The sequence below is a fragment of the Dromaius novaehollandiae genome, chromosome Z (assembly GCF_036370855.1).
Source record: "Dromaius novaehollandiae isolate bDroNov1 chromosome Z, bDroNov1.hap1, whole genome shotgun sequence".
Taxonomy (NCBI): domain Eukaryota; kingdom Metazoa; phylum Chordata; class Aves; order Casuariiformes; family Dromaiidae; genus Dromaius; species Dromaius novaehollandiae.
This window is the reverse complement of record NC_088132.1, coordinates 48,927,496-48,952,399: the sequence shown is the minus strand read 5'-3', so window position 1 is coordinate 48,952,399 and position 24,904 is coordinate 48,927,496. Positions and strand designations below refer to the sequence as shown.

Here is a 24,904-nt window from a genome sequence, read left to right as displayed (position 1 = left end):
CATTCTTTGGTTGATTTTCAAGCAAGTCTATTTGGTCATAGGGTCCTTTTTTTTTTAGTTTTTTAGTTTTGCTTCTAAGGCAAAACAATGAATGTCAAACTTGTACCTGTGGGTTGTCTTTTGCTTTTAATGTTTGGCTAAAGTAAGTGTTTCTGAGCATCCATCCTGCTATGAATAAGGGACAGGATTTATGAATGTAGGTACAGATATTTATTTTGTTACATGTGAATAAATATTAAGCTATATGAAATTTATCCTCTCTGGACATAATGTTCCATTTTGACAGGGTTTATTTATATATTTCTTTGGTCAGTGACCCAGAAAGGGCTGTTAAAGAACTCTCTAAATTAATTTCTTTCTTTTGTAATTCACTGATAATGATAAAATGTAACTGCACAGATTTATACAAGGATAATAAATATGCCATTCTAATGGGATTGACATAATGAAGTCAAGGTTTGCTTAGCTAATGTTTTTTTCCCCAACTCCTTTTCTTTCTTACACCTTTTCTTTTTCTTTTGAGCATATTATACCACCAATCTGACTGACTCTACTACTGGCATTTTTCTTTTCCATTTTTTGTTTTTTGTCTTCCTTCTCAATAATCTCACTGTAAGAGAAGTCAGTATTCTCTGATCATAGTTTTGCTTTGTGATCTGTTTGAGTAAACTGCTATGCAAACACAAAGCCCTTTTCTTTGAAGAGGTATGTGTGAGCACAGCAGTTTGCTCATACAAACTATTAGGATGTTAATCCTTCATAGGAGCCAATGGTGCCACCAAAGAAAAATAGCTATGTTAATACATAGATCAGAATACAGGAAAGTAATCTAAAACATGTATGCCATATTTCAAAGCATGTTCATAGCTGTCAAATTCTTACCAGCATCAAGCAAAGTTGTGTCAATGTGGCTCACATTTAGATTTTTTTCAGTTAAAATAGGAATAATCTTTGAAAATATATATAAAATGTGTAATCAAGTCATATTCTGTAGTATATACATGGCCAGGACTGTAGTGGCAGTTTATCCCTTCCATTATTTTGTATGCTTCCTCCATTGACAGGTAATAATAAAATAATCTTAAGGATGTCATTAATGTATAATAGCACCTACAGGTCTAAAAATTAAAGACTAATATAGGACATATGAATATAAGCATACTTAGAACCCACACCAAACCTGAACTCTAGAAGTCCTGCTTGACTTTTCTACTTTAATAAAATTTAATTTTAAAAATTGCTGATGTAATACAAACGGATTTTGTGTTGTAGTTAATATTTTGAACTGATTACAAAGTTATTTTGCCATACTGATAGATTTCTTGCTATAAGATTATTACGTTTCTCTTTTCCTTCTTTGTTATTTTCTAAATAATATATCTTTACAATTATTTAGAAAGTATTTTGGATTGTTTAACGAAAACTACTTATGCCAGTCATTTATTTTCTCAGAAGTGCCTTGTACCTGCCCACTGTGCACTTCAGACAGAAGGAGCTGTGTTACTACTTCTGAAGGAATTCAGCTTGCTAAAGAACTAGGAGCTACATATCTTGAATTGCATACCCTTAATGACTTCTATATACAAAAATATTTTGGAGGAGTGGTAAGTGAGAAATTGTAGTGTTGTAACTACAGTATAGAGCAAATCTTTCCAGTAATTCATTCAAATCTTGACTTCTGTTTATAACACTGTAGTGCAAATGGAAAGTACATAACTAATGTGATCACTTAAGAGAATAAGTAGAGTTATTCCATCATGCTTCCCACTGAGAGTGAATTCCCACTGGCATTAGCAGAATTAGTAATACTAGTGCCGCTCCAGTTTTAACTACCTTTTTAGAAATTTTAAGAAAGCTGTACTACACAGGACAAATTTTTTCCCTACTCCTAGCCTTTCTTTTTGCTCAGGTAAGATAGTCAAAACTCAACTGTGAAAGGCCCTCAGCAACCTCAGCAACCTTTGAAGATAACTCCTGCTTTCAGGAGGTGGTTTGACTAGGTGACCTTCAGAGGTCATTTCCAATCTGAATTATTCTGTAATTTCCTGAGATTTCTAGATTTTAACTGCTCAATCTCTTACAGTTGTTCTACTTGTAAAGTGAGAATGTTAAAGTGCCTGATATTTTTAACATGTTCCTGTGGTTGCTTGAGTTGCAGTCATTAAGCAGTTCAGAACCCTGCGCAGAACCTGTAGTCACTTGCAGTAAAGTTGAACAAGGCAGGAACTGCAAAGCTTGTTAAAATGCATCATCTATGATTAGCTCCTTCCCCCACCCCCACAGTCCTGAAAACGGAAGTCTGCTGTGCAGTTTCTGGCTTTAGTCTCTTAGATGTCTTCTGAATAAAATTATTTCTGATCTTTATACTAGTAGTTAATTTTAAACGTTATGAGATGTTGTAAGTTCAGCATCATGTTGAACCGTACCTTTACTTTCCTGGTAGCATTTGGGTTTAAAGAAACAATTGTCGTTTGTTTGGCATAGTAATTTCACATGATCTTTACTGTTGTTGTCCCTGATGTATAGGTATAGTGTGCATTTCACGGGATTCGACAGTAACTTGAAATAGCTGGCACAAACACTTGGACAATCTTAGCTGAATCCACTCGCTTCCACTTAAGAATAAGGAATCCACTCAACATCTTGGCCAACCAGAAGATTTTTTTAGCCCTCTATATACTATAGTAATATCTGATGTGATAAAAGTGTTTATCACATATGTTAACTAGAACCGAACTACCTTTTTTGTTCTCTTTGTTCTTGTAAAACGGATCATTTCACCTCAGGTACATTCTTATTATAGCGATCATGCTTGTCTTCTGCTTCCAGTAAAACAAACCTTGGTCAAACACATCACATTTTAATGTGGCTTTTTTAGAAGATAGTTTAGCATTGTGTGGTAGCATTGGTTATTTGCAAACTGAAGATCCTATGTACTGTTTTGTTATTTCCATCACTCGCACCTGATCATAAATTCATCAAGTCTTATTCTTCTCTGTAATTCTATAGCTAGCATCTACTAAGGTTGGTAAAGTGACTTTGTTTCTGGTCACATACCTGTCATTTCTGCCAAAATTATGTACAAGAGAATTAACCATCATCATTTGGAATTAATAGTCTTTTAAATCATGCTGATTCCAAATACATTTAGTATTGTCTAGTGGTAAAGAAGTACTAGGACTCTGATGACCTAGATTACTGTTCATAATGGCAGTAGCTTCAGTTTTGCATATAATATTCACTCATTGTTCTTAGTTTGATGTAAGCTTGTTCTTAAATAACTGGTATTTCAAAAATGCACTTCATGTTTTAGCTGGAATATTTTATGATCCAAAGTTTGAATCAGAAGTCATCTGAAAAAATGAAGAAAAGAAAAAAGACCCAGAAGTGCCATCGAGTTAAACCACCTCAGCTTGAACAACCAGGTGCTCACTAATACCTGATCTCTACTATATTGTTTGTTATATATATATAGTATTTTTTATGGAAGTAATGTTTTGTCATAATTATTGTGCTCACTATTATCTATTATCAGCTACTGTGGTTATCTTGCTATAGTTGCATAACCTTTTAGTGATGCTTTAATTTCTTTTGGGAGACTTTTGTAGCAGTATGTAGCACCACAATGGATCTCTAATATATTTATACAAAAATCGTATCAGTTTTCTGGTCCATTTGATGAAATAATGCAAATCTATCAGTTAATAAAAGCTTTATATAAGAGCTTTACTGATGAATTATGAAAAATCATTATATGATGCTTTATTATAATGTAATATTATGAAGTAATAGTGTTAATTTGCTGTAAATAAAACATGGGGGAGGTGTATGCTTTCCTGCATTTGATTTCTGAGTGTCTGATAGGCATGTTAAGTGAAAATATTATTGACAAGTATTTAGTTCTAAATATGCAGATGTTTTTTCTCAGTCTTGCTAGAAATTCACTCAGATCCTTTAGGCTTGGTAATAATTTATTTTAAACATAAGTGCCTACAGAGGTTTTGTAAAATGGTGGACATTTTTTACTAAATAGTTTAGTTCTATTAACTAGTTCCATTGTTTTACTAAACATATTCAAGCAATATATAAGATATTTTCTTATAAAATATTTTTTCAAAAATTGAACTTCATTTGATCAGATCTCTGGGAAAATTTGTACTATAATTAATGCCTACTTAAAATTTATAGATCAACTCATTGTCTTTTATAGAAAAAATGCCGATCTTAAGAGGTGAAGCCTCGCATTACGACTCTGATTTACACAGCTTGCTGTTCTGCTGCCAGTGTGTGGATGTGATATTTTACTCAGAAGACTTAAAGAAAGTAGTAGAAGCTCACAAGATCATTTTGTGCTCTGTAAGCCATGTCTTCATGTTACTTTTCAATGTGAAGAGTCCAGCTGATATTCATGATGCTGCTATCATACGGACTGCACAGAGTCTCTTTGCAGTGAACAATGAGGCTGTGTTTCCAGTTCCTAGCAAGGGCTCATCATGCAACCCACCAGTAAGAGTCATTGTTAAAGACTCTGTCTTCTGTTCTTGTTTGTCAGACATTCTACACTTCATTTATTCAGGTATCCTGTGGGAATGGTTCCAGCTAATTACTTCTTTTACAGCAAATGTATTGCTAAGGTGTATGTCTTTTATCCTGAGAAATATACTTCTGTTAGGATAAATTTTTTTGTGCTGTATTGCTACATCTATTTATCCTGTGAGTATTAGGAACAATGTCTAATCGAAAGCTGTCCACCTAAATTTCATTAAAATACGTGCTTTTTGCATATTAGCTATTATAGCCAATGCAATGAACAGAGATTAAGTGCAGTATTTTATTTAACCAAATCCATAAGCTACATCAAAAACACTTAAAAGCTTTACCAACAAAATACAGCATTTGAGACAGTTTCAGACCTCAGACCTCTAAAATATTTAAAATGGTTGCATGTTCTAAATACGCTGAAGAGAATGCAGGGTTATTTAAGTAAAACTATGAAGTGCTTTCTCTTCCTGATGCTCTACTACTGAAAAGAGGACAGCATTAACTGACTTGAGTGCAGGGGACTAAGATATACTGCATATGGCTTGCTACCTGTTAAGTATGGGCAGTGACCTCAGCTAACTAAAATTCATTCTATCTGTTAAAACAGCACTAATATTTTTCTACCTTTTAAAATGTTGCTTAGTAATCCTCAGGTGAAAGAGGAGTTTTTTCATAGAAGTACCTGATATTTGATGATTCTTTCTAAAGTATTTTACAAGCTGTCAGTACATAAGAAAATATATTTTATGTTTGTGGAAAGAATTAGCAGACTTCTTAATGATGCATTCTGATTTTAGTTATAAGAAAAACTGAATAATTATATTGTTAGAGATGCATATATACAGAAGCTTAGTTAATTCCTGTAGAATGATGCCTGCATGACATATGAGAAGGATTTCTGCCTTAACCTCGTTTATGGGTAACTGAGGTGGACATAGGCTTGTGAAGCCACAAGGGAGACTCTTTCATCTTTCACTTACAGTTTGTACCTTGAAAATCTCCTGGTTAGTACTTTCAAAACCAGCATGGACCATAGAGAACAGATGCAGTGGTTTGTCTGGTGTAAATGGATATGAATATAAACATATTTTTTATATATATACATATATACATATATAAATTTATTACATAACTAGGGGATTAAACTTGAAATTTTATTGGATGAAAGATAAGTGCAATATCTTCATCTATGGTAGTTTACAAATAGAGTTTGCTACCCGCTGCATTTTAATTTCACTTTTGTTCATGTCAACCATCAACCAAACAGATGAGAAACTTTGTACATGGCATAGGTTAAACTCTGGCCTGAGTCAGTTTGCCATCTGGTGGGAATTGCCCTGAGTCACTGCACTGTTCGGTACATTTGAGGGGTAACATTTGAGGCATAGATTGAGAACAGATCAGATCATGCATGTGTCACTGCTGCCATTAAAGTCTGTTTATGAGGTTATAAAGACTGACCATCCCATCTGTTTATGTAAGAGCTGATGGAGCTTTAGATGTCCTATGCTGTATCAGTTTCTGAACTGTTTCAGTCTTTTGTATTGTAGAGTGCCTTGAGAGCTATGCTGATTTATCCTTTATCCTGAACTGTATTCTGTCTGTGAATCCTCCTTATTACAGACTTTTTTGGCGCTGTGGATGAGGACTGAAAAATACTAAAAAAACCCCATGCATATCTGGGAATTTTTTCAGCAAAGAGTATAATCTTAAACCATGGTGTTTTGTAATCTGTGTCTTTGACTACTGTCATCTGAGTTGCAGTTAACAAATTTGGTAATAATGTATATTTTATTTGCTGTCAAGAAATTCTTGACTGTTTGGGCTAGATTCTACTCCTATTCAAGTCAGCTAGAAGCCTTCTCAGGGTATCAGAAGAAAAGTGTTTTAAAGCTGGACAACACTTTCTGTTTTGTGGAAAAAAACATTGCGAGAACTAAGAGATCACTATGATTATGACTCTGAAAACAAGAAAGAAATTCCATTGCAGATGTTTTACTCTTTTTAGTTACTGGTATTCAGTTGTGTTGTAAACTTTTCTGGTTCAGACACCTACCAAGTTATGTAAGCAGTAATACACTTTCTGAAGAACTCTGATAAACAGTGATACATACAGTATTTTTACTAAATGTCTAGCTGTGATACATAGTGATTGAGCAGGGAGGAATCACAGAAAATGATTCTGAAAGCAAGGGAGATGAGGATTGCCTTAATCTTCCATTCTGTAATAGGGCAATTTTTCTCTCAAATTAATAAGCCTTTAGGAAAGCATGACTGGACAGTTGACATGTCTCCTAAGGATTGCATAGGAGAAAAGCTGTGGATTCTTTTTTTTTCCCCCTCTAAAAATCATTTCCAAATTTTACATTGTTATATGATTGTATTTATGAATACTTTACCATACTATTCTTAAATTTCACCAGAGAATTAAATTTCACCAGAGAAGAAGTTTCACCAGAGAATTTCACCAGAATGATTTGAACAATGACTTTTTTCTTCTCACTCTGTTCAGCCCTGCAAGAAACTTTTAATAAATGTCTGCAGTATTACCTTTGTGCATTTGGTAAATAATTGAGACATGAACTGCGGGTTTAACTTTCATGTAGAGTCAAAATGAGAGAAAGCTGCTTTGTAAAGGAGGATCCAATGGCAGTTGAAGTTAGCACCATGACCTGTGAACAATAGCTGAGATGCTAGCACACTTCTGTGTGTGTCAGCAGTCATGAGGCAATAACTTCCAGTGAAAGAGCAGTGCTGCACCTTTTGGCTGCCTGGAAGAGATCCAGCAGAGGTTATTTAATGGAGACTAAACTAATAGATTCTGGTAGAAACATCCTTCTTTCCAGGTTTTATCTCAGTGTTTCATTGAACAGCTGATCACAGATATTCTATTAAAATGGAATTATTTATAATACTAAATATTGTAAATTATAATAATGCTATTTAATACCTAATATTATGCTCTCAAGTAGTAGATTTCCTTTAAATGCTCTTGGTCTTCTTCTTAATGGCTTTGACTAATTTTAAGTGTTCCTATTTCTAAAGTAGTCCAGGACAGCTAGATGCATTCCTGCTCTCTTCTTCCTCAATTAAATTAACATGTCTGAATCCTCTAGACAGCACTGAAGTTCTAAATTCAGACATACTGTCTGTACTTCATAGAATATTTGTAAAAGTCATCAGCCATTTACTGCAAAAGTTTGATCGTGGCAGAATTGCATCTTTAACTTTCTGAGCATAAAGATCCAGCTGACAGAAGTGCTAAAAATATGATTTCTGTAAGAACTGTTTGGCATGATGTCATCTTTCTTCTGCCTGCTAAGTCTTGTGCCTATTCTATTTATAAATCAACTTTATTTGCTTTTGTGACAGGTGCTTTCCAGTGGGAACAGTTAGAAGAAGATATAAAAAAGAAGATAAAGGATCCTGAAAAAATTGAACATGTGCTTGAGAAAGTTAAATGTATCCTGAAAACTCCAGGAAAGGTACCTCTAGCTCTTCTGTAGTAACTTTTAGTATTAGTTAGTTAAGTTCTTAAAAAATTCTTTTGTAGACATTGTTTCCTTGTCAATCTTTGTTTTAATCTTATTTTGGTTTACATAGTCTTTTATTTATCAATGGGATGCTCATATGAATTTACAAAATAGAAAGACATAGATGGTCATCTAATGTGCAGAATTAATATAATCAGTAAAAAGCACATATTTTCTTAAATAAAGGTCCATTAAAAGGATTACTTTTATTTCCTGCTTTGCACATTGTCTGACAATATGATTATGTTTTCCTAATTCTCATGTAGTAGAGGCTGCCCAGGAAAACTTTGCTGTCCTGGATGTATGCCCCAAAGCTTTGCTTCTGCAGTAGCTTAGAAGAGATGGTTTCGCTTATAAATCTTGTGATATGGGAATCAGTCTATTGGCTAACATATTCAATTCAGAAAATCACTTCACAGTAAGATGTAATTTATGTCAGATTATGTTAATAAATAGTTACATATTTGAATTAGTTTAAACAGCTATTTAGAGGTAGAATTGCAATCCCTGGTATTGTAGAGATTGTACAAAATCTTTCTGTCAATTTAAATGGGAAATAGTCTGGGACCGTCTTGAGATAACATAAAGATCAAAAGTTACTTAGCTGTTTTAAGCTTTTGATCTTTCAGTTGTAGGCTTACTAGTCCTAAGTGTCCCAAACTAAAAGTTCAAAAGATCAGATTTAAAAAGGCCTGAAAACTTAAGATAAGAAGTCAGAGGGTTTTTTTCCTTTGGATTTTCATCATGTCTTCAGCATACATTTATTTTGCATTTAAAAGTTTTTCTTCAAAGGCATGAGAACTAGAAATGAATTGTGATTTTCTTGGTAAAATTAAATATTCATTACATAAAAAAGATTTTTACTGTTTAATTTAAGATTTAATTCAACCTCATCTGGATTTCATTTACCATAATCTAGCAACATAATTTTGATATTGTTCTTTTTAGATACAGAATGGTAGTTTTAAATTCCATTTTTAAATTAAGAAAAAATCGGAAAAAAAAGTAACTGAAAATATTAGGTTTTGAGGATCTCGATCCTAGCATGCCCACATTATTAGAAGTCACTGGTTAGGCCTGTGAATTCCATCTGCCTTTGCGGCAAGCAGTCTCCGGGCTTGTCTAGTAAAAAACATGACTTCTCAGCTGCCTCGAATCAGTATGTGGCATTGCTGTGGAGGGAATATGTGGCCACAGTATGGGCAGCTCTGGCACACTGCAGAAGGGTGTGTGCTTAGGTCTGCACAGCTCAAACATGGACGTAAGCACTCTTCCTACAGTGCCTCAAAGCTTGTGTTATTACAGGTTTGTGTCCAAACAGTGTATATATGAATAATATTTGGACTTGAACAAATTTGTAATGCTGCATAAACCTGCCCAGAGATAGCAGATGGAAGAATTTGTAATAGGTCAAAGAATATCAGGACAAGACTCAGAATGCGTGGGTGTAGCAGACATGCTTTAGATCTGTTACACCATGAAAAACAGGATAAGAAATGTTAAAAATCATTTCAGAATTATATGCATGAGAGATGTGGTTGAGTAGCTTTAGCAAAAGAATGTAAAGTGCGAAGTGAAAGGCTGTTGTTTAGTTTCCCCACATAAATGATATCTAGTAGTCATTTACCCTGTGAGCAACTATACATGACAGTACTTTATTAATAATTTATTTTGCAGCTCAACAATTTAAAGGACTACAGATCTCACCAGATAAAACGATTGTGTAATACTTCTCTCAGGCTTTTCTTTAATACACCTGTGCTAGCTGATGTCATCTTCAAAATACAAGGTACAGTACATCTGTTTTTGTTGCTATGGATGCATCTGCGTATCCAGCGTTTATCCTCTCTGTAAGAAAGTGGAAAATGGAGCTGATTGTATTTTCTGTTGCGTCTGCATTAAAGTCAGAATTAAGAAAATGTATACATTTATTTATCATTGTGAAAACCAGTTATTTGCTTAGAGATAATATTGTTCTGTACTGATACTTTAGAGCAGTGTCCACTTGCAACGCAGTTTATCAGGCCTGCGCCTCTACAAATGACATCTGCCTTTAGGAGTAGACTTTGTGTCTCTAATTCATGCATACTTCTAATTAGTAAAGTGATGCATCTAGTGCAGGAAATGCTGTTGCAACATTATAGCAACAGTGTAGCAAAGCTAATTGACAGATGTCATAGTAGGGGAGGGATGGTGATTTTTTTTTTTTCCACTCATATTCTCATGTCTACGTACGCGCAAGCACCCAGACGTGTGCAAGTGGTCTGTCCACCTTTCAGGCTCTGAGACGCATGTATTCAGGTAGTCTGGTCTAGTTTCCTTGCAGTGACAGGACAAGGAATGCTGACAATTTTCTCCTGATCACATTTTGTGTATAGTTTGGTTGGTGCTGGCTTTGGATGTGCCTTTCTGTACCCTTTACGCAGCTGACAGTAATTCATTTCCCACCTCTGTGTCTTTAGGATTTATTCATTGTCCTTTTTCTCTTAACCTGGGCATCCTTGGAAATGCACTTAGATGTGCTGGGATTTTGATGATCTGCTAGTTTGGGGCCATCAACACCTGCCAGTTTTTATTGCCCTTGCTTCTGGTGTTTCCACGCCTAGACATTTGCATATCAATCTTAACATTTCTATTACAGTTCTCTACAGTACAGCACTCCACAATTGCCTTAGGACAGATGACTTCTTATGAAAGCAGCCTTCATCCTTGTGAAAGCCTGCATTATAGCTGCCTACTGCTTAATACTATAAGTGTGAAAAGAAACATTTAAAATGTTTTTAAAAGATCTGTTGAGAGAAAATAATAAGTATCTATGCCTCTTCATAGCTAGGAGCAAAATGTATATTAAGGTGATTTTGGGGAGCAGAGGCTAATTTTCCTTACTTCTTTGCTTTTTATTTGGAATCCTTTTGCATTTTATTGAGGAAATTCCAAATTGGAGAGAGACAGCCAGGATTCACTTTCTTCATGCCCCTGAAATAGCCTGGAGGATCTAGCCTTCTACAAAATTTAGTACAGTACTAGTGTCCTTAGGATAATTCTACCTTGTTAACTCAGAGAGATTGCTGGTGGAGTTTCATAAATCTGCTTACAAAGACTGCTAAGTACTCCTTGGCAAAAGTACAGGAAAGAACCACACAAATGAAACTGTTTGTTGTTCTGCTCTTATCTGTAAAGGATATATTAATATACTAGAGTATCATGGATGAATTTTCCAGAAATTAAATGCATTCACCCTTAAAAATAAAAAGAGAGATAGAAAAACAGCATTGCGCACTTTGTGAGAATAAGAATGAGATGTTTTTTAAATGCTAATGTTTTTCTTGATTTGTCCACACCCAGCCTCCATGCAGAAATGGTCTTTTAGGATTAGACAATTGTTTAATTATTTTCAGCTTTAAATCTCAGAGCCAAATATGAAGCATTAATCCCTCGAAAATAAGCACATGGGGACAAGCAGATTCTTTCTAGATGTTCTGTTTAATATGCAGGAAAAACAAAAAGACCTTTGAAAAAGAGAACAAAGTACTAAGGCTGAGTTTGATGACATAAACAATTCAGCTCAGTGTCCTGTTCTTGAGAGAGGCTTTGTGGGAAGTTGATGAAATTGTAGCACCACTATATATTTTATAGAAAAAAAATTACTGTTTTATGAGTTGACATTTATTTGTTTATTTTTTAAATTATGCTTATCAGCTCACAACGTTGACTGATTTTTTTAATGCTTGATAATTCTCCTAAGCTTTTTTTCCTACTTCATCAATCACAGTAATAATTGTGATATTTTAATAATAACTAAGACAAATTGAAGACTTTAGTCTTGATCTGGCAAATACATTTTAAAGTCTGTGCCTAATTCCTAGAATACTGGGAGTTCCTTTGATTTTCTAACCTACAAAAGTATTCATGTACCGTTAAAAATGAGAGCCCATTAAGTTTGTGTAAAGACTCATAATGCGATTGAACCTCCAAATTAGTAGGTGAACATACAGTTGCATGCAGATACAAAAATGCATACCTATTTTATATAACATCTGTATTGCACAGTGTTCATATTGCATATATAAAAATATACATAAAACTATTTACATGTGTTTTCTCTATATAGAAATACATAAATTTTGTATGCAGCATAGACAAATTGAAAGTAGAAGCAAAGATGAATAGAAGTGGAATAAAAATGAAGAAGTGACAGATGCCTTCAAGGAATTAGCTGGCTGGCAGGGATATGATTGAGGAGGAAATTAAGACTGGAATTTATATCTAAGTGTATATAGTATCTTATATGTCAGTTGATCTGTTTATTACAATTTTTATAATTTTTTATGTTTGACTGTAAGTTCTCATTCTGTCTTTAGTTGCTGTTCTGTCTGACATTGGTTTATCAGTTTCTTGTGTACAGGACTGTATTATTGAGGTCAGCTGGACTCTGCAGAAGTCCATGAGAGCTCAGAGAGTCAGGACTGGCATCTTAGATTGTTATATTTTCATGAAAAGACTGTAGGGCATCTACTACACTGGACTGTTAATCTTATTTGCTCTTCAAAGTGCTGTAGTAGAATAAATGATTTACTTGTAAATATTACAAAATGGAATAATTTCTGGAATTGTCTATTATTTGTAAAAGAACATCAAGAAATTCCTTTTGGATAAAATACTTAAGTTAATTCAGATTAATACTACTGATTTAATGATTTAATGGAATTTCATCTGTGAAAATTTGCCCTTCTCTATTTTCTGTGGTTACATGGACATTTGATTTCTAGAACACTACTCACATTCATTACCAATGGGATCACTAATGAACATGAATAATTCATATGCATGAGCATTTAAAAAATTGTGTATTTATACTGGACCAGAGGTTGAGTTAGTATAAGCTGCTGTAATTCCAGTACTGTCAGGTATTATGCTAGTTGAAAGCCTGTTTCTGTCTGATGAAAGTTTACCCTATTTGGAACACCTGCTGTTGGGAGCAGGGTGTAGTAATAAATTTAGTATTTCTTTTTATGGTCTATGTGCTACTTTTGTTTGCTGGTAGCTACTATATGTATGTCAACATTGACTGGTATAAAGTGAATGCATCATTAATTATCTATTTGATATTTTTATTTCAAACACTCTATAAAATTATTTTTAATCATGCTCAGTGATGTGTAAGACTTATATGAACCTCAGTATTAAAGTCTTACCATGTATATAAGTTTATTTTAAACTTTTGTCACAAATCTTGCAGGTGCAACTGTACCAGCCCACAGAGCAGTTCTGATAGCTCGCTGTGAGGTAATGGCAGCTATGTTTAATGGTAACTATCTAGAAGCAAATAATATTCTGGTTCCAGTGTATGGAGTTTCCAAAGACACTTTCCTCTCCTTTCTAGAGTATCTCTATACCGACTCCTGTTGTCCAGGTAAGCAAATTTAAAAACACACATATATCTGTTACACATTTTTCCCACATTGGGGCATGGAGAATGAAGGGATAGAGACCAAAGTAGCAGCATCTTTTAGTTTCCCTTCTTTTCTTGTCCCCTGATACGGATTCATCTTTTGTGTAAAATGTTATAAACACAGAACTTCTCCCAGTGCACTAGATACTGTAAACTCACTAGAAAACCTGCTTTACATTAGTGGAAGTATTTTCAATTGAAGATCTGGTATAATCTGAAAATATTTGTTGAAAGCATTTACTTCATTGAAACATGCCAATATTTTCCTGTATGATCTGCCTCAAGAAGGAGTATTCTTTCAGATTTTACAAATAAAGAATTTGTATTATTCAAGTAAAATCAATAAGCAGCCAGTACAAATATCACTAATAAAATACTGTAGTTATCTTCTGCTTACATAGCAAGACTCTGAAAAATGTTTAATTTCATTTCTGGTCCATTCCATCTTCTGAAACTCTCTTTCCACAAGAGAAAGAACATCGCTTTCTAATCTTAGTTCTAGGTTTTATTTCAAAATTGTCATTTTGTTTGGCATATGTTTTGTTAAGTTTAATATTAATAAGCTTAAATTGCAAAACTACTTTATCTATATAAATAGATATTTATATATAAAACGAGAAAAATCATATGAACTAAAGTATTTGTCAGGAATAATTGAACTAAAATATTCTTAGTTTCTTAACCATTGTTGTTTTTAGTGAGAAGAGTATCTAAATACTAAACCTGAAATCTTAGTTAGATTCAGATAATTTTGCTTTTATAGAATGAATGGTGGTATGATACATATTTTTGCTTTTGTTTTCTTTTTTAAATAGTTCTACAGTGCTCTTAGGTTTTTTATGTTTCCTTTTTTTAATCTTTCTAACATTTCATTAGTTTAAATATGCAAAGAGTATATCATATTTTAAAAAAAATATTCTTACTCTGTTCCTCTTAGGTCTTATTATTCTGTTCTCTTTTACATATTTTATAGATGTTTCTTTTTTGAAAGAAAAGTTAGAAGGCTAAATCCTTTTATTAAATATCACTCCCTTTAAATAGACCAGCAGCATTTAACTTAGCATCCTTAAGATGTCTATGACTATGTAGTCAATAGACTACAATGTATTACACTTGCCTTCTGAAAAATCACTAACTACTCTTTTCCTGTAAATTAAATAGGGGGGAGGAGATCAACAGCAGTTTGATTTTGTGTACATTGTTAGAAGTTTCTGTGAAAAGTGGCTTTCATCGTGTTGTCAAAAAAGTAAAATAAATATAATTTATATTTTGCTGTTTTTCAGCTAGTATTCTCCAAGCTATGTCTCTCTTGATTTGTGCTGAGATGTACCAAGTAACGAGACTCCAACATATCTGTGAGCTTTATATTATCACACAGCTTCAGAGTATGCCTAGTAGAGAATTGGCATCTACAAGACTCAGTATTGTTAGCTTGCTCAGAAAAGCTAAGGTACGTATTTTTTATGTTACGTAAGATTATATGTGTTGATTCTAAATAATAGAGGGTTTTTTGTTTTTAAAACATAATTGTTAAGATTTTTAAGATCTTAATTCAAATTTCAAGGACAAACATTGGTATATTATCTATTGATTAAAGATGTCAGGTGTCACAAGGGTAGCTAAAATACAGCCTGATAAGACTTTTGCAGCCTTTCATTTCTTTAAGAAGTAAAAACTTTATTGTAGGATATGCAGTCATAGCATATTCTGTCTGATTTTGTTCCTCAAAAAGACACGAGTAATTCAGCTTAATCATAACTTCTGTCAGAGATGATGTGTTGTAGGCAACTGAAGGTGCACTGCTTCCTCTTTTAGTCAAGAAGAAAACTGTGTTATGTCCAAGTGGCAGAGAAGATCTGGATTGAATAGAAAATAGAGTGAAATATATTTTAAAAAGTTATGAAAAGATTAGAGGCTGAAAAAAGAGAAAATAAAGACAGATTTGGAAGAAAAGAAGAGAATAAAAAATGGAGTAATGTTTACAAGTCTTAGATAGTATCTTAAAGAAAGAGAACAAAAGAGCAAAACCAACATGCCATGCTCATAAAAAGGGAATAAAACAACTCCAAATTATAGTATGTTGAGAAATACCTTACTTAATAAGCCAAGTGTTAATTTATAGTAACAGATTTTTTTTCTCCTTAAATGTGAACCCAATTCTGAAATTTTTTGATTGGTAATGTAAGCAAAATAGCTGGTATCTCCCTGTTTCTGAGTCTTCACAGGAGATAGAACACAAGTTTAAATACTTACTAGGTTTTTCTCTTTGTAAATGCATGTAATGATTAGAATGTCATTTGTAATACAGTGCAGGTTTTTTAAAATGTTCTCCTTTTGTGCATTTATTTCAGTAAATGTGTAGACATTCCCATGATCTTTCCTTCACTGGCAACACTATATAATTTCTTACCAAATTTTTAACTATGAATATCACTGTTTACTGCTGTTTCAAAATCCACCTTGAGCTAAATAACTTGAACATAACATGGATGTATGCTAAAGCTTTCACACAACTGCTGCCTAGCGCTGTAGGGTACCACAGTGTTTCAGTTACCATATTTCATGGCCTCAAATTCCCCAGGTGTATGAAAGCTTTAACACAGCATTAATACCATTAGGTTGTGAGAGGACGGAGTAGTGCAGAACCTAATTCATGCCTAATACAAATCAGGATCCAAAATCCCGAACTGAGTGTACTGTCTGACCTGTGTGGGGTTCCATCCAGATGGTGTTTGTATAATGGTCCAAAAACACTCCTGCCAGTATTAAGTTTTTTATAGAAATACAGTCCTGGCTGCCATTTTCCTTTAAAATGCATGCTGTAGTTAGAGTAATTGTATCCTTAATATAATAACCTGGCATGAAAAGTACTCATAAAATAAGTTACCCAGAGTGCCTTTTGTGCCTTAGAGAGTTCAAACCACAATAGCTCTGAGAGTACGCAGCTCACAAAGACAGAGAGGAGGAAGGAGACACTCCTCACCTTTCTTTTCCTGAAGTTCTGCTACTGTGCAGAAGCAAAATATATCCAAGATTCATGGGACCAAAAGGAGACAGAGAAAAATGAGAATCTGTAGCACAGGGGTTAGGTCACACAGCTGGGGGAGGGGAGTTTTAAAATTCTTTCATGGGTCTGCATCTGTTTATGTATTTCTTTCAATGACTTTTTCGTCTTTATCTCATACTGTCAAAACTTTACTTAATAAACTGCTGTGTTGACAGTTGTAATCCAAAATAATGTATTTCAGCATGTAAACTGTGTTAATTTTTTTTTCTCTCCTACTTTTACACCTGATAGTATTCAAATGTTCTGTGTATTTCCTTGCTTCTTGCAGTTTCACAATTCTGATTGCCTTTCGACTTGGCTTCTTCATTTCATTGCCACTAACTACCTCATCTTCAGTCAAAAGCCTGAATTTCAAGATCTTTCAGGTAGTTTATCAATTATTTTTTTAAAGAGAAATGTTTTTCAGTTCTGCTTAGATTAGAAATGAGATACCAAATAATGCTGCTTCTGCATGAGGAAATGAGTAAGATTTTTTTAGGATATACAGTCTAATCCAATCCAAAATCATTCTGAGCCAGATGGTCCACCAACCTACCGTGGGACTAGCATATGACACATAGAAGAGTAATATAGCTAGCGCTGCATCCACTTGTCTTTTGGTTCCTATGCTGATGAGCAGGTTCCCACCCATTACTGAATTGGCTAGGGCAGTTTGCTTATCATATTTCAGCTCTTCCATACCTTTAAGTATATAACTTTGTTTAGTTTATACATTTGACTCAAGATAATGAGCTACTTTCAGTAGCTTCTGTTTAAGATATTTTTTTAGGAAGAAGGTAGATTACTTGTGGTATTCTGCAGCAGATCTTATGAAATCAAGTAGCTGACTGATGTCCATTCAAATCAATAAATCCAAGTTGTTCTGAGGAATTGATGTTTATTTTCCAAAAGAGACTGTATTTGTTTCCTGACATGTAATTCTAGAATGTTTTGCCCACTGTCTGTGGGGGAATGTCTGTTCACCACTGATGAGGGTGATCTCAATGGATGTGTCACTTCTGCCTGGAGATAGTATTCAGACTATTAGTACAGGGCCAGTATCTTCAAAATGGAATTTTCTTATCAGTGGGCTGATTGAGTCCAAAATACATTAAAGGTCCTCTTTCCTCATTTGCAAGGCTCACATATGCATGGGATGACAGATGACTTTGCAATTGTTTGTTGAACAAATGTTTGAACAAAAAAAGGAGAGCTAGGTCCTCTTTGCTTTGTTTGGGACATGGGGCAATTCCAATGTTATCTGCCTTTCAGTGGTCCATCTGCCCAGATTCTGAAATGCCCATTTTATAAATGAGATCTGGACTGCAAATCTGGATTACAAATGAGAGATCAGCTACTGATGATCAGCTATGCTGATGGATCTCAGCTACAAGTGGGTTCAGTTCATGTAGGACTTGGTTTGCTTCACTTCCTTGTTGGCTCAGGTGGCAGACTGTGTTTGAAAATGCTCTTCGGTAACTTTCTTCCTTCAAGACTTTGGTCTCAGCCATCCTGAGATTCCCTCAAAGCTGAAGGAATCAGATCTTTCAGTCTGGTAAAGGTTCAAGTGACAGTTGTCTCTGTCTTCCAGTTGGGGGGTATGGGACCAGAGACTCAAAGGCTTGTAGATTCCTGCAGATCTTGAGCTAGGCACAGCTACTTACTCATTTTGCAGTTCCCCAGTAGGATATCAATTTTGTGCTGTTTTTTTCATGGGATTTTCTCTCTTAAAAACTTTAATTCTTGCCCCTGTCCTCATCTTGTCTGGAAAGCTGGCATCACTTCCGTCAGAACAGTATATGAGATTCAGGCTTTCCTAGGTAACCTCTAATGTATTCTGCGTTCTTCAAGGACAGTGTGTCTCTTCATGCTCACCTTAAATTTGTATCTTGGTGGTGCCAGATCTCTGTCAGGCAGGAGATTAATCTTTAGGTAGTCTTCCTAAAGCCTTGTATTTTTAGGGATGGAACTGCTTCACAGTACCAGCTGCAGGAAGGAGCTCTTATTTTCTTATTGCAGTTTCAGACCTTTTGAGAGGTTTATTTCTTAAGCTCTTTGTTCCTACTGTGAAAAGTTCTAAGAGCTCTTTTGTCTCCATACTGCAGTTATCCAGATGGATATCAGATTGCATGTGAACCTGTTATGAAACTATGAAAGTGATGTTTCTGACAATGATCAGAATGTGTTCTAACAGAGCCCAAGTGACCTAAGGGATGAGCTATATAATATTTCCATAATGAATATTTGCTGTGAGATCATCCGGAAGATTCCTCCAGGCTTTCAAGGTTTCTGAAGCACCCAGGGCTGATGCAGAGTGGTACTACAACTGTTGGTTGTTTGATGAAGTTTTTCAAATCTCTGCCAGATGACTGTTACCAGAGTAACTGTTTGGAATCAGCCACTGGTAGAAAGCAAGTGTAGATTCACTCAAAGAAAAAGGGTACCTTCCCGATAATTGATATTCTTTGAGATGTGCTATCCACATGCACATTGGTCTACCCTTTGCTTTTCTCTTTTCTCTGAGTCTCTTCCAGATGATTCTTCACTGAGAGGTAGACATGCTCTGCATCATAGACCTTGCACTGGGCAAGATGGGGGGAAGAAATAAAAGTTCAGGGAAAAACTTTCTCTTCTGGCTTGTCAGGATGCAAATATTCTCACAGAATTCAGATATAGAGTATACTTCTCGAAGAACAGCAACTATTGGCAGATGACCTTGCTTTTTTCATTGAAAAGGATGTTTACTCTTCATTTCTATTATCTTAAGTTTCGAGAAAAACAATGATACATGAGGTGGGTGATTTCTACAGTTACTTTGTTAAAGCTAAAATCTTTAAGTGCAACTCTGCAATTTGCATAAGACAAATGAAATAGCCTGCATGTTGCCAGTTATTAATGGGAGTGGCCTGTCTTCAGCATTTCTCAAGCTACAGGTCTCTCTGCTGTCCTTTAATCTCTGTTCTGGTTGGTCTGAATCTGTAAAAAGACTGGGCAATTGCTGCTGCAGACTGATTTGGAAAAGGCTGGGATATAGGGGTGAAAAAGCGTATTTTTATGAAGTCAAATAGAATTCAACTAAACAATAAAACTTAAAATTCTGTTACGTTTTTATTTTATCAGAGACAAAAGCATGTGGAATCAAAAGACAAAAATCTTACTAAGTTCTTAATTACCCTCTTCACCTTGCTTTTTGTAGTGGTCTTCAGACAGAGATTGAACTGCATTCCTTGGTAGTGTTGCAGCGTAGGAAAGCTTTCACTGTTGATTTCCTGATTATCTTTTGTGGATAGAGAGCATCCACCTCTAGGATGATCTCTTTGCTCTCTTTAGTTTGTATTGTATTCATTTTAAAAAGTAGCTTATAGCAAAGCTTAATAGCAAAGGAATATCATGTAATAAGTTTTCACATTGTGTATAAGAGCTAGGCAAAATGGACAGCTTACTTTTTTATTATATTTATATCCTTAATATTTTTAAACCTATTTTAAAATGTTTTTTCCAGCTTGTGCACTTGTGCCTGTATGTTTGTGTACTATGTTTAATTCATGTATTGCTTTCTTTAGTGGATGAGCGCAATTTTGTTGAGATGCACAGATGGCCCTCCGATATGTACCTGAAGCAGCTTGCTGATTACAGGAATTATATCCATTCTCAGAAATGCTATTGCACAGTAATGTAAAAAGACTGAACATACTCAAAGTACATCTCAACTGGGAAATTTCAGATTGAGAATTATCTGAAGTATAAAAATCATATCAAGAGCAAAAATAAATATTAAGCACTGTATGCTATGCTGTAGTGCACTTACTAATATTCCTTGCTTTGATAATAAATCACTGGTTTTTCTTAAAGGGGTGAGAAATATCATGAGGATTTATTTCAAACATGAGGATTTCACACCCATTAGGATTAAACCTAGCATGGGACTGTGGCATAGCTGCCATCTATTTCCCCTTTCAGTTTCTTTATTTCTTATTTTATTGGTCTTTATGGTTATTTTCAGCTGCTAAGACGTTGAAAACAGTTTTTTTTTAAATCTTGTGTTTGGCCACAATCGCAGTGCAAGAAAGTTGGGTAGCCGACTCATGAGCTCTTTGAATATCTCAGAATGCAGAAATTTACAACCTTTATTGGCTTGCAAAATTAAGGGTCCATTTAATAAACATTCAAGTAACTGTTCCTTTTCTACATCAGGTGAAGTTTGTAGTTCTCATTAACAGGACTTTTATAGTCATATGAGCAGATATTCTTAATTCCAGCAGAATGCTTGTGTGGCACCATCACTATATTGTTTAGTGTTTCCCAATTATCTAAAAATGGAAATACTTTCTCCTCCCAGTAAATAGGATAAGGAAGTCAGTTTTAATAACTTGCCAAACATCTTTGCTAGTGTGGGAATATTTTATGTCCTTGTATGTAAAAATTCAGGAAAAATTTAAGTCAGCTAAGAGCATATCTATTCAGTATTGGTAGAGACAGGGAGGCACAGGAAGGGGGTCCACAGTCATTCTTATGTTTTGTGGAAGAAGACTCCCTAGCCCTAGTGACTTTCTTCAGAAAAAGTTTGTCTCATAAGCAGAAGTTTCCTCCAGTAGCTGATACCGTAAATGTTTCAAATAGATGTCATGGTCATGGACGGAGGTGACTTTTCAGATAGATATGCCAGTCCTATGAAGGACTTCCGCTATTGTAACATGACATTTGGCTCGACTTTCCTTGGTGGGCAGTCAGTATAAAATGAATTATCATAAAGCATTCATAAGCTACTACATATTATGCAAATCTGATTATATTTTTCTGAATGTGTGGATTCTTTTTCCATTATAAGTGATAAATCTTGAATATTATGAATAGGATGATCCTTGTAGGCAGGTATTGACAGTATTCCTTAGGTCACAGGTCTAAATCATTCATTTAACTAGCCCTTATGTTATATGTATGTAATAATAATGATGAGGACGAAATGAACCCAACCTACACATTAAGGTGTCTATCTAAAGACAGATACTTGCTGTAATTGAAACTCTTCACTGTCAGTCTTACTATACTTTTATATCAGTTCTGTTTTGTCAGCAGCCTTTAATTTCGTTTATGTAGTGTCTGAGCCTAGAAAGACACAAAAATACTGAAAAAATTACTTAGTATTTCTCCAAGCACCACAGCAGACCATCTCAAAAGTACCTCGAAAGTATAGCTGTGAGGTGAAGCTGAAACTGCAAATTGCTGGAACTGAATCCTTTTTTGTATATAGAAATTGTTTCTGTATTTCAATGGGATTTCATAGGTCAGTTGTTCTTTTCAAATTCCTTGTTAGAATCATAGGGATTTTCTTTTTTGGTTACATTTTGCAGAATCAAGATGGTATTTCCTTTCCTATTTTGGGACCAAAAAAAAAAAAAAAAAAGAGAGAGATCGTGACTCAACTGACTGTTGCAGGTTCAAAATTCTAAGGTTAGTTTTATATCAGAATAGTGGTGATTGAATTCAATTTTTATTTCTGACTTCTCATCTGGAGTTCATAAACTTCTTCAAAATATGAGATACAGTTATCTGCATCTCACATATAAGGAGACTTAAATGTAGAGCTTTAAGTTGCTTTTCAGGATCACTAAAGAAAACTGTTGAGAAAAAAAAGTAAGTAGAAAAGTAAAATATACAGAACTTAAAGGTAAAAAAGTTATTTTCTAAGGCTGTGATATTCATTACAGTAGAAATTAAAAACTTTAAACATAAACTAACTGCATGGATAAGATTAAAACTTACAGTTTTTTGAAGCATAAGGCCATAGACAAAAATGAGCATACAACTAGAAACATAACTTGTGTGGATACCTGATAGCATGCTTGGTCACTAGCTGTGCTTCTATCAGTAGGCAGCTCAATTATTTAAGTTGCAGTTTATATGCCTCATACTAACTTTTAGTATAAAAGTGATTACAAAAGTTATATATGAATATTGGTCTGTATTGCATGTAGTCCTAAATTTTTAGTATTTTGAAACTTTACCCTATATGTTGTAGGTTTTTTGCTAGAAATTAGTCTGTTGCCAATAGTTTAGATATAGATAAGATGCCAAACAAAATATTATTTTTAACTTCACCTAAATGTTTTATAAGCATCTAAACAATAGGCTTAATGGAAATATCAACACTTTGTATCCAAGCAACAGAAATATTTTGATATTATATATTTTAATTAATTGTTATAAGCACAGGTTTTATACAGAGAAGGCAGGCAATGTAAAAATATTTATTATTTATTCACAAATTTACTGTAACTTACTAATCAGACCTTAAAATAGCTTTCCATCTTACCAGATATCCTCATAGTGCCACCTGTATCAGGTACAAACATAGAATATATGTGATAAATTTATGAAAAAGTTTTCTCCATTATTTTGTATGATGTTTATCTGTAAAAATGTATTTATCTTAACATATTTTTAAAATGAATACTTTACATAGCATTATACTTTAGCATTCAAAGACATAACTGAAAGTAGATCATGATGTTTGGTTAGTTACTGTAGGTAAATTTTGTTAACAGAATATCTTGTTAGCCTTTAGCAGCCTACAGATCATGGATATTCAGGAATTAGAGCACTACTGAGTTTGGTATTTATGACAAATTTTGTATGCGTAATACATTAGGACCTTTGCTAGGCTATGAAGTAAAAATTAGGAAGCAGCTGAAAAAATTATTCAAACAAGTAATTATACTTTGAAGAAAAGTATAATGTGTGAAGATGAAAACTTACATATTAGTTCAGGAAACTGCTAATAACCTCTGCTCCTCTTTAAAATAAAATGTTAATGTCTTGATAAACAGTTTAATATATTATCCAGGGATTTCGTTTTCTAGTTTCATAACTGCCAGAAGAGCTTTTTGCTGTGCAAGAATTAGGATTTGCCTGACCTCAAAGTGGAATCCAGAGGATCAGTGACCTTCTTAACTTGATGGGGTTCAAACCTGCATTTCTTATATCCAAGTATGGTACCCTGACTGTTAAGCGATAAGTTAATTGCTCTTCAACCTTTACGTTTCCAGGCGTGCCATTTACACAAGAAAAAGCAGTGAAGGGAGCATGATTCTGGAACCTCTTGGGCCAATCAGAGGGAGATGCTTTCTTCTCAGAAATTTAATATATTCGATTGGTTATCTGTTGAACCTTACTAGCAGAAACAGCCCTAAGAACAAGTCATGGAAAAAGATTCTTTTGTTCCTGTGGAAAGGATTCCCTCGAATAATGCGTGTTCTTCAGTGCTATCTCCCTTTCTGACTCCAGGTTTCTTTCCAGGCTTTTCAACCCAGTGGCTGGGTCCAATCTTCAAAGCACAAGACTGTAATCACATCAACTTTTCCTCCTTGTAAAACATGCCTCATTTTCATATTAAGGCCGTTCTCCTCTTTATTAGGCATGCTCAGAGGCAGCTTACCATCTACAGCCCTGGAGCTGATCCTGATTTCCCAGTTCCAAGCTACTGAGGCTTGCAGTTCTAAATATCCCTGGAAACAGAACTCCTAGAACATGGGGAATTTTAAGGTCAAGGAAGACAGCAGGGGTTGAATTGGGGTATTATCAGGCAGTAGCTAAGCAGCCTCTAGACAGTTTTGGATTACAGTTTTGGGCAGACATTTAAGTGGAATTTAGATTTCCAATTCCTTTATTAGATCTAACTCTCAAAATCTACTTTTATAGGACAATTAATAATTAAGATATTTAATAACAGATTGCACCATAAAATTTTTGCTGTATTTGATACATGCTAATGCTTGTCCCAAGCTGGCACTGAGCTTTATATTGAAAGGCTAACAGAAAGCTTTCTGCATTAATAAAGTTTTCCGCATGATAATTACAGATTCTCTGCTGTAGTCCTTTAGGTCTTGATGTATTTGATATGAAAAAATGTTAGAAGGAAGAAACAGTTATTTTATTAGGTATGTGTTGAAACTCAGCCTTTCATATGTTTGTCTTTTAATATAGCCTGACAAAAATTTACATGTTTTTAGATTTGGCAGTTAACATTTTGTTAAAAAATAAACTCTTTTTTCTAGTCAGTCTCATGTGATTATTTACCCATTTGTGTTAGAAAATTTGAGCATTATGCTGTGAAGATTTTTCGTAGCTTATTAACTTATAATTTATTTACAAAGTTAGAGTGAGCAAAAAGTGTAAATAATTGCTTGTACTGCAATATTCCCCCAGGTCCTTAAATTAAGACTCACTGCATCAGACAATGTATGCACATATACAGAAGTGGTTTTGTTCTAGTATTTTCTCCTTCTTCACATGACTCCTAGATGAATTCCGAAAATTAGTTTTAGTGAAATA

The 24,904-nt window shown here is 34.4% G+C and overlaps 1 protein-coding gene across 4 annotated transcripts in view; it reads left to right on the top strand.

The window, feature by feature from the left end:
- LOC135324742 (rho-related BTB domain-containing protein 3-like) overlaps positions 1-24,630 on the top strand; it is a 34,571-nt gene extending 9,941 nt beyond the window's left edge. The window contains exons 4-12 of one of the 4 annotated variants that reach the window (XR_010386021.1): positions 1,453-1,604; positions 3,314-3,425; positions 4,211-4,576; positions 7,915-8,027; positions 9,753-9,864; positions 13,315-13,488; positions 14,811-14,977; positions 16,863-19,366; positions 20,137-24,630. Coding sequence is in view for 3 of the 4 variants with exons in the window: in XM_064501610.1 (XP_064357680.1) it covers positions 1,453-1,604; positions 3,314-3,425; positions 4,211-4,576; positions 7,915-8,027; positions 9,753-9,864; positions 13,315-13,488; positions 14,811-14,977; positions 16,863-16,959; positions 20,137-20,252 (1,409 nt within the window). In the remaining variant the exon portion in view is untranslated. The remainder of the gene's footprint in view (positions 1-1,452; positions 1,605-3,313; positions 3,426-4,210; positions 4,577-7,914; positions 8,028-9,752; positions 9,865-13,314; positions 13,489-14,810; positions 14,978-16,862; positions 19,367-20,136) is intronic. The other 3 variants (XM_064501611.1, XM_064501612.1, XM_064501610.1) reach the window with 3 other exon arrangements.
- Positions 24,631-24,904: the final 274 nt, after the last annotated feature.